The sequence below is a fragment of the Coenobita brevimanus genome, chromosome 65 (genome assembly GCF_032717465.1).
Source record: "Coenobita brevimanus isolate Jiangsu-jjx chromosome 65, ASM3271746v2, whole genome shotgun sequence".
Lineage (NCBI taxonomy): Eukaryota > Metazoa > Arthropoda > Malacostraca > Decapoda > Coenobitidae > Coenobita > Coenobita brevimanus.
Window position 1 is genome coordinate 47,345,465 of NC_137018.1, and position 12,977 is coordinate 47,358,441.

The window sequence follows — 12,977 nt, forward strand, 5'->3', positions numbered from 1 at the left end:
ACACCACAAAGCTCCTTTATATCCTTATTCGTCAGTCTGTCTCTCCATGTGACTCCACAGGCTCCTCTTAAATAACTCATTTCCACTGCTCTCACTCTTGACTTGCGTCCTTTCACCAACGTCCAAGCTTCACTTCCATACGTTAGAGTTGGTAACACAATGCTGTCATGTAGTAACTTTTTTCACTTCCATGCTCACTTCCCTGTTTCTTATCACTGCTTTCAAGGAACCAGCAACCTTTCTTCCCTGCTGTACTCTTTCAAGCACTTCACCCTCCAAACCTCCATCCTTACTCATCACACTACCCAAGTACTTAAACGTACTCACATTTTCCAATTCCTCACCATCCAACCTCGTTGTACATTCACTGACTTCACCTCTCTCAAAGACCATCACTTTACTCTTCCCTACATTCACCTTTAGATTCTGTTTCTTACACACTCTCCCAAACTCATCCACCAAGCCTTGCAGCTCCCCTTCGTCTTCACTCAACAACACAGTATCATCGGCAAACAACAGTACAGGGAGTTTCCAAACACTATTCTCTCTCACCAGGGCCATTCCAACATCCACTACCCTACCTTGTACCTCTTTTATTACCCCATCCATGAACAGATTGAACAACCTTGGAGACATGACACATCCCTGTTTCAACCCAACCTCCAAAGAGAATAATTCACTTAGTTCACCATCCACACGCACTGCAGCCTTAGCACCATCATACATACTCTTCACAGCATTCAACAACTTTCCATCTACTCCATATATTCTTAATACTTTCCACAGTCCTTGTCTATCCACCCTGTTATATGCTTTCTCCAAATCCATGAAAGCCGCATACAACTTCTTTCCCTTTTCTAGAAACTTTTCCACTAAAGATCTAAGAATGAATATCTGATCTACACAACCTCATCCCTTCCTAAAGCCTCCCTGTTCTTCTCCAACTAATTCCTCTGTTCTTTCTCTAACTCTGTCAATAAGTATCATACCATACACTTTTCGTATTATACTAAGAAGACAAATGCCCCTATGATTGCCACACACTTCTTTTTCCCCTTTTCCTTTGTACAAGGGAATAATAATATGTAGTTTATATATTTCTGATTAGTTATGAGGTTGACACTGAAGGTTGACATTTATGTGGAATGACCATATACCACATGAATTTTTTCAGTGATTTTATTGAACTCTGGTTGTGTAAGAGTTGATGAAGGTTATATTAATTTCTCCATTTCAAAAAGTCTCCCCTAAGGTGAAAAAATTGTCTGGATGCAGCAAGAAAAATACAGTACAGTACATTATTGGAGTGAAGAGGTGAATCCCTGAATGTGATGACACATTTTTTTAGTTTATTCTTTGTGCCTCCTGTCAGTTATGTTAATATGAGAAAACCGGCAGCAGTTAATGTTAGGAACATTGTCCCTTGCAACCTGACTTCTTTCTCAGAGCTAAATATAAGCATCTGAAGGAAGCAAGAATAAAATTAAAATTGTCAGTGGAGTGAAGGGGTTAAGCTAGGGATGTGTTTCAGAATATCACAACATTTCCCATACAGCTGGGTGTCAGGGAACTGGCAGATCAAGCTTATAGGTAGAACTGGAATTTTAATATTTTTTCTGTAATTTATGATGGATTTATTGGAAATAAAAGAATGTAAAATAATTTGATTTAACAGCTGGGACTCTTCATTGGGGAAAGCTGAGAAATAAGCTTTACAGACAGGAGTACAACTTAATGTAGATGAAGCCTCCTTGTAGCATTACTGTCATATTGACTTCAGGCATAATTTCTTTTTGCATGACCTCAACAGGGATGCCAGCGTGTTGTAGAGGACTGGCAGAAGATCCTGCAGGTGCGATCCCTTGTGCTGACCCCTCAGGAGGACATGCGACCCTGGCTGAAGTTTGCATCACTGTGTCGCAAATCAGGCCGACTGACCCTCTCCCATAAGACCTTAGTGCGGCTGCTGGGATGTGACCCCACCTTGGCCCCACCCCACACCCCACTCCCAGCAGCACACCCCCATGTCACCTACCAGTACTGCAAACACATCTACACCTACCCTCACCGTCGCCAAGAGGCTTATGGGTCAGTCACAGCATTGGTTCATTACTGACATCATTAACCCCATCACTGATTGGATGGCTTTTTTGCTCTACTCTTGCTATTCCCAGATGATATTATTAAGCTTAGGATAGATTTTTGGACTTGGTAGGATTAGATACACTGTACTGTGACCTTTGTTATATTCCTCACTGTCGGGGTATCCTGAGCTGAATAAAATTGTATGGTGGTGTTGTAGGTAGGGATACCCTTCATCCACCCACTTGATGTAGTGCTGTCCTCACAGTGATTCTGCACTGAGTGACAAGCCAGATGTTTCATGTAAACTAGAAATCCATATACTGTGTTGGGTGGTAACCATGTAATTAAATGGCAGTGGTGGTTTGGTCAGATTGAACCTTTAAGGGTTTATATTCAAGGACTGATTGGAGTTAATTGCTCACATAATGCCACCCATGGTCCAGTGAGGCAGGTTACCCTTGCTTTATATGTAAGGACTGAGGAGACCAGCCCCAGGATCCTACTCTCCTGTTGGGACAAAAAATTATTAGATGATGGATGGATGGTACTTTTAGTAAGAGTATAATGTAAGATATCTAATCATACCAAATGGATTAACAGTAATTATTGTGATAGTGGTTTATTAGATTGGTACAATAACCATCCTGAATAGCTGGGTTGAATCTTTTGCATTGTGAAACAACTTTCTTATTTTAGATCAGTTGTTCATTGAGAAAAGCATAGAATGTATAGCAGTGATAATAATAGTGATGATGTTGACGGTGGTAATGATGTTTATAATTTATGTTCTCAGACGTCTGCAGAAGTTCCTGCACTACCTTGCTCCGGCAGTAGTGGTGGGAGGACAGGGGGGTGAGGCCAAGCTGCGAAAACTTGTTTCCCGTGTGTACCTCAAGCTGGGAGAGTGGTATGTACAGTTCCCTAGTTTGCTGTTTATTAGTCTCCATTCCTTTGTGGTCCACTGTTGTTTATAATACAGTAAATCCTTATAAGTTACATTTTTAATATTCATGTGTGTTGGTAAATTCAATAAGCTGCATAAAAATTATCTGTCAGTTACAATATAAAGGTAATTTGCCAATTTTGCTCAGAGTATAGTACCAGTTACATGGAAGACAGTTGTGATATTTCATAACACATCCCTAACTTGTATTTTTTTTTTTCTGTCTTAGATTCATGTCCAATTGTGAAACTATGCATCTCTCCATCTCATGAATAAAGTATGAGCAGCTGTTTATTTTGTACATATAACAAAGACATAAAGATGCATATACAATAAACCCTCACTAGAATGGACCAATTGGGGCTCAAGCCATTCCAAAAAAGCGAAACTCCTATAAAAACGACATATGGACTTCTCCCTGCTTAGATATTTTCATACATGAAGAGCCTCATGGCCATCATCCTGCTTCACCCACCAGTTCCTTCAAACTTGGGGCAGTATCCCATTCACCTCCCAACTTTTCTCAAATGCCACTATAAATAATTTATTTTATAACACAGTATAATTTACAAGGCTTAGACTCAATGAAGGTGATATTTAACACACACAAGAAGATATTTTTGTCTATGATAAGCTTCATGGTCACCATCGTGCTTCACTCCACCAGTTCTAACTCGTGGCAACTTTTCTGTAGTGCCACGGTAAATAATTTATTGCATAACACAGCAAAATTTAAGCAAGGCTTGGACACAATAAAACTCATAAGTAATAAAAAAACATATATTTTCATACTTAACCATTCCGATTCACTTGGCACACTGTACTCCCCCCATCCCACCTTGACGAGTGTATCATCATTCAGCACCTGGTGAAGGATCCTTCAGAGCAAATCCTTCAAAATCATTACCCATTATCATCAGGGTCATCCTCAAGGGACAGTGAATCATCCTCCTGGTTGCCTTCACTGGAAGGAGCTGAATCATGGATGGGAAATGGAGGTGTAGCTTGTACCTTGCATGCTGTGTGGTGTGCTTAATTTAAGCACTTTTCAAATACTGTACTGTACACTTTATACACCTTATTGACTCTGCCAGATATGTTTATGTGAAGCTACAGAATGCGATGAATGTTTTGGGCGTATCAGATAGAGCCAGGATTCCAGGGGCTTGAATGATGAGTGGATGGAAGCATGGCCCATTGGAGTGGGAAAATTTGGGCTGTCTGGACATCGCTACTCCTCACCCTGCCCTAGGTTGGGAAAGGAGGTCTGGATGATGATGGTGATGATGATGATGATGATGATGATGATGATTATGATCTTACAAACTAAGATGGTCACTTTGTCAATATATTTCACTTGTCACTTGTCACCCTCGAGCAGTATATCAGGGACTTCTGGGGACATGATGTGGGTCAGACTGAGGCAGAGGACGGAGTGACAGTGGTGATGCTGCCAGCCTGCCACCAACTGACACACAAACACACTGACCGTGCACCATGTTATTAATGCTTGGTGCCTTGAATATATATTAATATTAATGTAGACTCCATCTCTAATTTTTTAGCATTTGGAAAATACTTATTGATATGACTCAGTTTTAAACACTTTTCAAATACTGTACTGTACACTTTATACACCTTATTTTTTATGATTTTACAAACTAAAGATGTTCATTTTGTATACAGTCAGACCCCTACTTACAAAGGATCAATGTATGAAAAATCCGCAGATATGAAAAAAATTGTGTGTGTGTGTGTGTGTGTGTGTGTGTGTGTGTGTGTGTGTGTGTGTGTGTGTGTGTGTGTGTGTGGCGGGTCAGTCTTAGCAAGGAAGGATGGGGTCAGGTGAAGACACTGACAATGAGCTGAGGTGATAATTGCAGTTCAGGGAAGGGTAGAAGATAAATGGAGGAGTGGAGACAATAATAGGCTTCAATCTGAGAGAGAGAGAGAGAGAGAGAGGATAGCACAGAGGTAGGTATGGGGTAGAAAGGCAGTGGGGTAGAGGGAAACAACTTTGTGACCTCAGTAATAATGGGATTAGTATTGGATTGGAGAGAGAGAGAGAAAGGATAGCACAGAAGTAGGTATGGAGTATAATAGGAGATGGGGTAGAGGGAAAGAACTCCATAGTAATTATGAGATTAGGGTTGGGTTGGAGAGAGAGAGAGAGAGAGAGACAGGCAGAGAGACAGAGAAAGAGAGAGAGAGAGAGGAAGTAAGAATGAGAGATGGACTTACAAATAAAAATAACTTATGAAAGACCTTTAAGAACCAATTATTTTTGTAAGTTGGGGACAGCCTGTGTTTCACTTATCACTCATTACCCTTGAGCAGTATATCAGGGACTTCCAGGGAAATGATGTGGGTCAGACTGAGGCAGAGGATGGGGGGACAATAGTGATGCCGCCAGCCCGCCACCAACTGACGCACAAACACACAAACCGCATGGACAGTATGGCCGCCCTGGCCTGAGGTTAGGCAGTCTGGACCACTTCAAGTATTTTCAGATTTTTTCCTGATATAGAAACTATTCCGGCTGGTTCCTGGACTCTGAAAAAAAAAAAGGAATTCCATTCTAGTGATGTCCGTTGTAGGGAGGTCATACTGTCTACTGTGTGTGTGTGTATATACAGTATATATATATATATATATATATATATACATATATACACACACACACATATACTTATGGTATAAATATACATATATACAGTATACAGTAGACACAAATATATTCATAGTAGCAGCCGTGGCTCATTAGGTTAGATTGCTCCGCCTGAGTGAAGGATCGGAGGTTTTGAGTCCACTCAAGGGTCATTGACAGACATCAGGAAGAGCATCTGGACATAAAGCACAACACACTCCAAACCAAAATCCTCCACCCAGGGACAACGCCTTAGCCCCAATCGAAAATAGGGGACGCGACCTAAAACAAAAAATATAAATACTGTATATTCATATTCTTCCCTCGATTACCTGACATAATAGAGCCAAAGGCATGTCCGGGTAATGGCTCTGTCTGGATAATGGACTTCTCCCCTGGCCCCCTTTCATACATAACTTTGAAAATGAGTGTAAAAGACCACTGCAGTACATCGTACAACACTTGTTTCTGTAAACACTATAAATCACATCCAAGCAATTACCATTGTCAAGCAGACCCATCAACCACAGACAAGCAATCACCACTGTAGGGTCATACCCTGCAGTGACAAAAAAACATGGAAAAAACAACTACACAAGAAAAATGCAGTGGGCACACAAAATTTAATGGTAAAGTGGAATAAAATTATGGTAAAATAGAATGAAATCAGTACAGTACAGTAAGCTAGAATAAATTCAACGCCAAAATTCACGATTCGACCATCCCGCATGAATCTTACCTAGGACTCTGGCTTCTCCAGAGTCAACATTACTCTCTTCCTTTTCCAAGATGGATGGGCCATCATTACACACCCTAGGGAGAGACATGCAAGGAATAGCAAGGCATGAAGCAGGTAGGAAACAACATGGAAGCTGCCATGTACGCCGCCATAACAGCTGTCCGAGAGAAGCTGTTCACTACACTTTCACTGCACAGGAGCTGAGAACGACCGAGAGGGTCTCTAGTGGGTGCTGGGTGAACTGTCCTGGCAGATAGGGCAGTGCCACCGGGCTATTCCCGTCTGGCTAGCACGAAAATGTTTGTGTGGCCATAATTTCCTCCTGGACACATGCATTTTTTCCAGATAAAATGGAAATATGTACAAATAATGGTTTCAAACAGCCAGATCACAACGTCTGGGTAATGGCTGCCTGGATAATAGAGAGATTATTGTATATATATATATATATATAATTATTTTCACTCATAAATGTCAGGACCAACTGCCTAGCCCCGGGCTCCAATGCTCCTCATGGGGCAGCGTAGGATTGGATGGAAGTGGTGGGTCGTTATATCTGAAGTTCGCTATAAAAGGGTTCATTATATCAAGGGTTTACTGTACAGTGCTCGTCAGAAGTATGGGGCGCCCTGCGTCCCTCCTGAGAAACAAACCTTTCAACATTGAAAAAACATATAAATAATGCATTTTATTTACCTTTAGTGCTTCGTAGGGTAGCCTTTACGTTTCTTCACGGACCTGAGACGTCTTGGAAGTGAAAGGGCTAGGCTCCTGAGGTGCTGGAGGGGTATTTTGTCCCAGGAGTCACGAATGGCGGCTTCCAGCTTAGGCAGAGAGCTCACGTCCTTCCCTTGGAGACTCTTCTTTACGAGGTACCAGAGGTTTTCAATCGGGTTGAGGTCTGGGCTATTTCCTGGCCAGTCTGTCATGAATGATACCTCGCAGTCACGAAGCCAATTGGTGACCGATTTGGCCTTGTGAGCAGGTGCACCGTCCTGCTGAAACACTCGTGCACCTGTTAGCTCAAAGGAGTCTGGTAAATGATCACACAGAAGCTCCAGGTAAACATCCTGATTCACTCTGAGGTTCTTGGGAAGTACAACAAGCTTCCCCAAACCCTTCCCTGAAAAACAACCCCATACCATGAGTGAATCAGGATGTTTAACTGTGCTTTCTACATACCGTGGGTCAAGTGGGTCACTACCTTTGCATGCTCCTCTGTTACAGGTAACACTAAACATTGCCTCATCAGACCACAACACTGACAACCATTGCTCCTCACCCCAATTTAGATATTTATTAGCAAAGGCAAGCCTACGAATTCTCTGGCTGCTAGAGAGAAGAGGCTTTTTCACAGGCCTGTGACTTGTGTAACCAAGCTCATGCACCCTACGAGACACTGTTCTCACTGACACCTCACCAAACACTTCCGGGTTGCTCTCCTTAATTTTCCTTGCACTCACACAAGGATTAAACTCCACTGCACGTTTTAAAACATTAACAGACCTTGGGGAAGTTTTCCTAGGCCTACCAGACCTCGGTTTCTTTGTGGGAACTTCACCACTGTTTTCCTCCCGAAACCGCGCACACCAACGACGCACTGTCGATCGTGCCACACCAACCAATTCACTAATTTCCTTTGTCTGGTGGCCTGCCTCCTTTAGAGCAATGATCTGGGATATGATTTCACTCGATAGTTCACGGGTAGGTGCCATAACAAAGTTTTGAAGGCCAAAACACTGCGGGACACTCGGTAAAAAATGGCGCAATTTGAGAGGGACACTCGGCAGAGTTCCTCTCTCTCAGGCAGCCCGTGGGCGACTGAGGCGGGAACCAACCAGCGCGTCAGAAGGCCTCAGGCTACCGTGACGTCATGCTCGGAGCTCAAACTTGTGGCTCAATTCTTACCCCCAAAAATGGGTGATTCTTTTTGGGCCATAAGTATTGCGCGCCCGGCGGACAACGCTGAATACTTCTGACGAGCACTGTATATGCACTGCACATATATGTTCTGTATATATATAATCTTTCCCTAACATTCATAAGGATTAGGTTATAAGAACCCTTGCTAGCAAAGCGGATGATGTTCACAAGTGGGTGATGCATGTAAAGAGTAATATTATTCCCAAAGATGGATTTGACAGTACAACATTCTGTGGTCCTTATGTGTTCGTTTATGGCTACTCATCAGTCATTTCCTTATGTCATCAGTAATTTAAACCTAACCCTACACCAGCAAGTTAACAAGAGACCAACCACCTAAGGCTTGTTTAACCCACGGCGTCCCGTCAATGTTCTTTAACGTCCACACGTTTTGTCACTGCCAATCCCGTTGACATACATAAACGCGAATCTATTGCAAGGTCCCTAATTTGCACAATTTTCAATTTTTGCGAGTGAATTTTGGTACGTATACACGTGACACCTTCCTCTACAAGATGCCAGGCAGGGACAATGCCGTACCCAGCAAGACCTCCCCCCCCCCCTGCATGCCATTGTCTCAGCAATTCACCTGATATCAGTGACCTGGCCAGTAAAGCCATGTCATGCCACGGTACGAAATTCAGGGCCAGAGTGATTCCCCAATCGATAACAATGTGGAGGACAAACTTTACATAGCATTAGAGGAAGAAACAGTCAGAAATGTTGATCAGGTAATGTGGCAAAAAAAGGTCAGGTATGGTGATGAGTTAGTGAGTGAAACAATGCTTATAATGCCTATACAGTATTACTGCTTGAAAACCAATATACTCTCGTACTACATATAAATTCATGCCAAGTAAATAAATAAGTACCGTTTATGAGTTGTTTGAAATAGTTATCCTCCCATAGAACTCGTTTTCTTTGGTGCTTGTTAGAAAACCCAGTAAGGTAAGGAGGTACTCCTACCTGTATCGAGTATTTTAAACCTCGGGTGAGTGATTTCTCTATGAATTTTCGATGTTTCTCACCAAAAGCGGAGGTTTGAGCCAAAAAAAAAAAAAAATCCAAAAATGGTCGGGATTGGGGGGAGTCTGTGGTGGAAAAGTGGTCGGGATGGGGCGGGTTAAAGTATAGTTATTGATTTAAAGTGAGAGAGAGATGTATAGATGGACATGAATGTTTCCATAGAGGTATGTGAGCTGTCACTGAACCCTGACCTTTTTGGCATGATCATACATACATCATAAATAAGCAGTACGCTAAGCATTCTTTGGGTAAATGCGAAGTCTGTCCAAAAGGAAAGTAAACTTAAAAATATATATATACAGTAATCCCTCCAATATCCAACGTAATAGAGCCATAGGCAGGTCCGGATAGTGGTCCTGTCCGGATATTGGGCCGCAGCTTATGGACTTATACTTATGGACCCTAACTCAGAGAAACACCTATACAACTCCCTCTGGACATGCATAGCACCTATTAAAGACCCAAATCACACCAATAAGGGACATAAAAGACTGAAATAAATGCAAAAGAAGCATAAAATGAGGTTTTTGAGATAGGTTCATACAATATTCAACATTCTGGGTACTTACAAGTCCCTGGCTCCTGGACTGGTACTTATGGACCCTAACCTAGCCTAACTCAGAAAAACACCTTCCTACTGCACATGCATAGCACCTAAGACACAGCATATTCACACCAATAAGGGACATAAAAGAGTGAAATGAGGTGTTTGAGGTAAGTATAGTATGGAAAATACAGTAAAGTACAGTATGAAACATTCTGCCTACTTACAGCAAGTCCATGGCCATCTCGATGAATAACCACCTCCTCTCAGACTCTGACAGTAAGAAGGATTTCCTGAAACACTTGCAGTACACTGTTCATGAAGTCTTGCACTGAACTTAGTCATTCGCACTCAGAAGTCCGTTCTCTTCATAGTGCGCACTCTTGTCTAACTTATGCTCCATTGTAACTTACTAAGTGTTGCACTCTGCACTTTAACTTTTCCCACTCTTCTAACCATTTTCTAAAGCAAAAACAAACAAGTCTATTTACGTTAAATTTAGTTCAAAAATTGTCTTTTCACTCAACTGTAAATCCGTAACACAACGCACTATTTTTTTCACTGCACAACAATAAATTCCCGTGTGGTCTAGTGGAGAAGCTCTTGCTGTTTAATCATTGTCAGAGTCCGAGAGTATCACTGGCAGGTGACCTAGGGGTGCGTCGCTGGGTCGTGGTGATGGCGTACCCACTGCAGACGACTCTGAAGATAGACGCAAACTCACGTCGAGCGGTGACTCCACCGTGGCTGATGTGCTGGGCTGTGGCTCGGAGCATGAGGGCCTGTCTTGAGGAGGCAACGGAGTGGAGCCAGGGCTGGGCACAGCGGGGGTCACGGGCCTGAAAAAACTGTCAATCGTTGATTGATGCAAGGAACGATGATTCTGATGATTGATGATGTGCTGCCTGAAAGCACGCACTTCCTCCACAAGTCCCAAGGGCCCCATCTCCCTGTCGCAGTCCGGGTGTTCCAGGTAGTCGAGAATGAACTCTAGATGTTCCCGGAGTGTGCTCAGCTTGGGGATGGCTGGAGTTGTGTCATGCTGAGAGGAGTCCGCATCATCGTCGCCGTCCTCGTCGGAATCTTCAAGCTGGGTACTGATACCTGCAACTGAAGATGCGATCTCGATATCAGACATGGTCTGATACCCAGGATTGCCCTCGTCGTCATCCAACCACTCACACACATCGTCCACATCAACATCATCGCCATGTGTGCGTAGATGTACGTGGAAGTCATCCATGTCAAAACCTAGGAAATCGTACTCCACATCCGTTCCGAGAAGCAGACGAGACCAACCATTTTCTAGTCTTGACAGGGACTTCCTTCCATGCACTGGCCCAGTTGTAGATTGCAGACTTGATGTTGTAGCGGCGAAGATTTTCCAGAGTCCACTGGCCTCGCTTGTCCTCGTCCTCGAGAACTACCATCACCTTGTCCAGGAACTTCCTTCGGTATAGGCGCTTTGTTGCCACGATCACTCCTTGGCCCATTGGTTGGATGAGAGCAGTCGTATTAGGTGGCAGAAACATGCACTTAATCCGGCCATTCTCAGCCACCAAGTCCTTGTCGCACGGGTGGGCAGGTGCATTGTCGAGGAGAAGGAGGGCCTTTACCTGGTTGCGCTGGATTCCCTAGTGTCTCCGTCTGGTAATGTATGACCTCCTTGATGAAGTGGCGGTGGAACCAGTCTTTGAAGATCTGGGCTGTAAACCATGCCTTCAAAGAATGGTACCAAACAACAGGAAGGACATCCATCACCCCACGAAGACACCGAGGCTGCTTTGCACGGCCAACAATAACGGGCTTAAGCCAGCGCATGCCGTTAGCATTGGCACTACACAAACCAGATATCCGTTCCTTGGAGAGCTTGCGGCCAGGTACACGCTTCTCTGTCTCCTCGGCTAGAGTGTTTGTTGGCAAAGAGCGATAGAATGAACCAGTTTCGTCAGCATTGTAGACTTGACTGAGAGTGAGGCCCTCCCTGTCGATCAAGCCCTTCACCTTGTGCCGAAACTCATCAACTCCATCCTCGTTAGCGTCCAAAGCTTCGCCATGAGCTTTACGGTTGGTAAGGCCATGCTGTAACTTGAACGCGAATAGCCAACCCTCGGATGCCTTGAAGTGTAGGGCGTCGTGAAGCCTGGCGAACTTCTCAGCAGCAGCCTTCAGCTCTGTACCACGTACCATCACACCAGGAGCATGTTGCTGTCTATACCAAATCAACGTGGAGCGGTCGACTTCAGCAAACTTGGGAGTAAACATCACCTTCCTCTCCACGTTGCGTTTGCTTCTCGACGAGAAGTCAGCCGTGTGCTGCATGAGTTTGTCTCGGGATCTCTTAATATCGAACAAAGTAGATCGGGCCTGGTTGAACTTGCGGAGGATGTGGGAAGAAGACCACCCCGCATCTACTTTCTCTAATATCTCCCGTTTCTTCTCCAGAGTCAACACCACTCTCTTTCTCTTCCCAGGCGGCGGGGCCATCATCACACACATGAAGGAGAGACACGAGAGCAGCAGGAGTGCCTGCAGCAGGTAAGGCACCACCACAAAAGTGAGCACGTGGGCAGCCATGACGACGAGCGTGCACTTCTGATGAGAGACACGTGGAAAGTGGGGAGGATGCAGGGACGCTCTAGCAGACGTCGGAGGAATGACGCGCCACAACAAAGCTGTCCCGCGGCCCACGCGCCAAGTTCAAATTACGGGCAGGAAAAATTCATATTTTTTTTTCCGAATTTTTTGCGGTTTTCGGACCATTTTGGGAATATTGGATTCTGGGACGATTATGTCCAGTTAGTGGGGATGTTCAGATATTGGGCGTTCGGATATTAGAGGGATTACTGTATATTGCTTAACCCGCAACTCTGAGCCTTGTTCATCTATCCATCCATCATCCAATCCTACATTGTCCCATGTGGAGTGCAGGAGACCGGGTCTAGGCAGTTGGTCCCGACATTTAAGATGAGAGTGATCTGCCTTACTCATTTCCTTCAAAATTATCCCCTTCATTGTTCATTAAGTGTTCCCAATGTTTTTCCAGTTCTGGAACACATCTTGGAATGTG

At 43.9% G+C, this 12,977-nt stretch overlaps 1 protein-coding gene across 1 annotated transcript in view; it reads left to right on the forward strand.

Moving 5' to 3' along the window:
- Positions 1-12,977, forward strand: part of mTor (serine/threonine-protein kinase Tor) — a 154,293-nt gene that overhangs the window by 130,466 nt on the left and 10,850 nt on the right. Inside the window, exons 31-32 of the mRNA XM_080276419.1 lie at positions 1,811-2,088; positions 2,879-2,992. Of these exons, the coding sequence (XP_080132545.1) occupies positions 1,811-2,088; positions 2,879-2,992 (392 nt within the window). The remainder of the gene's footprint in view (positions 1-1,810; positions 2,089-2,878; positions 2,993-12,977) is intronic.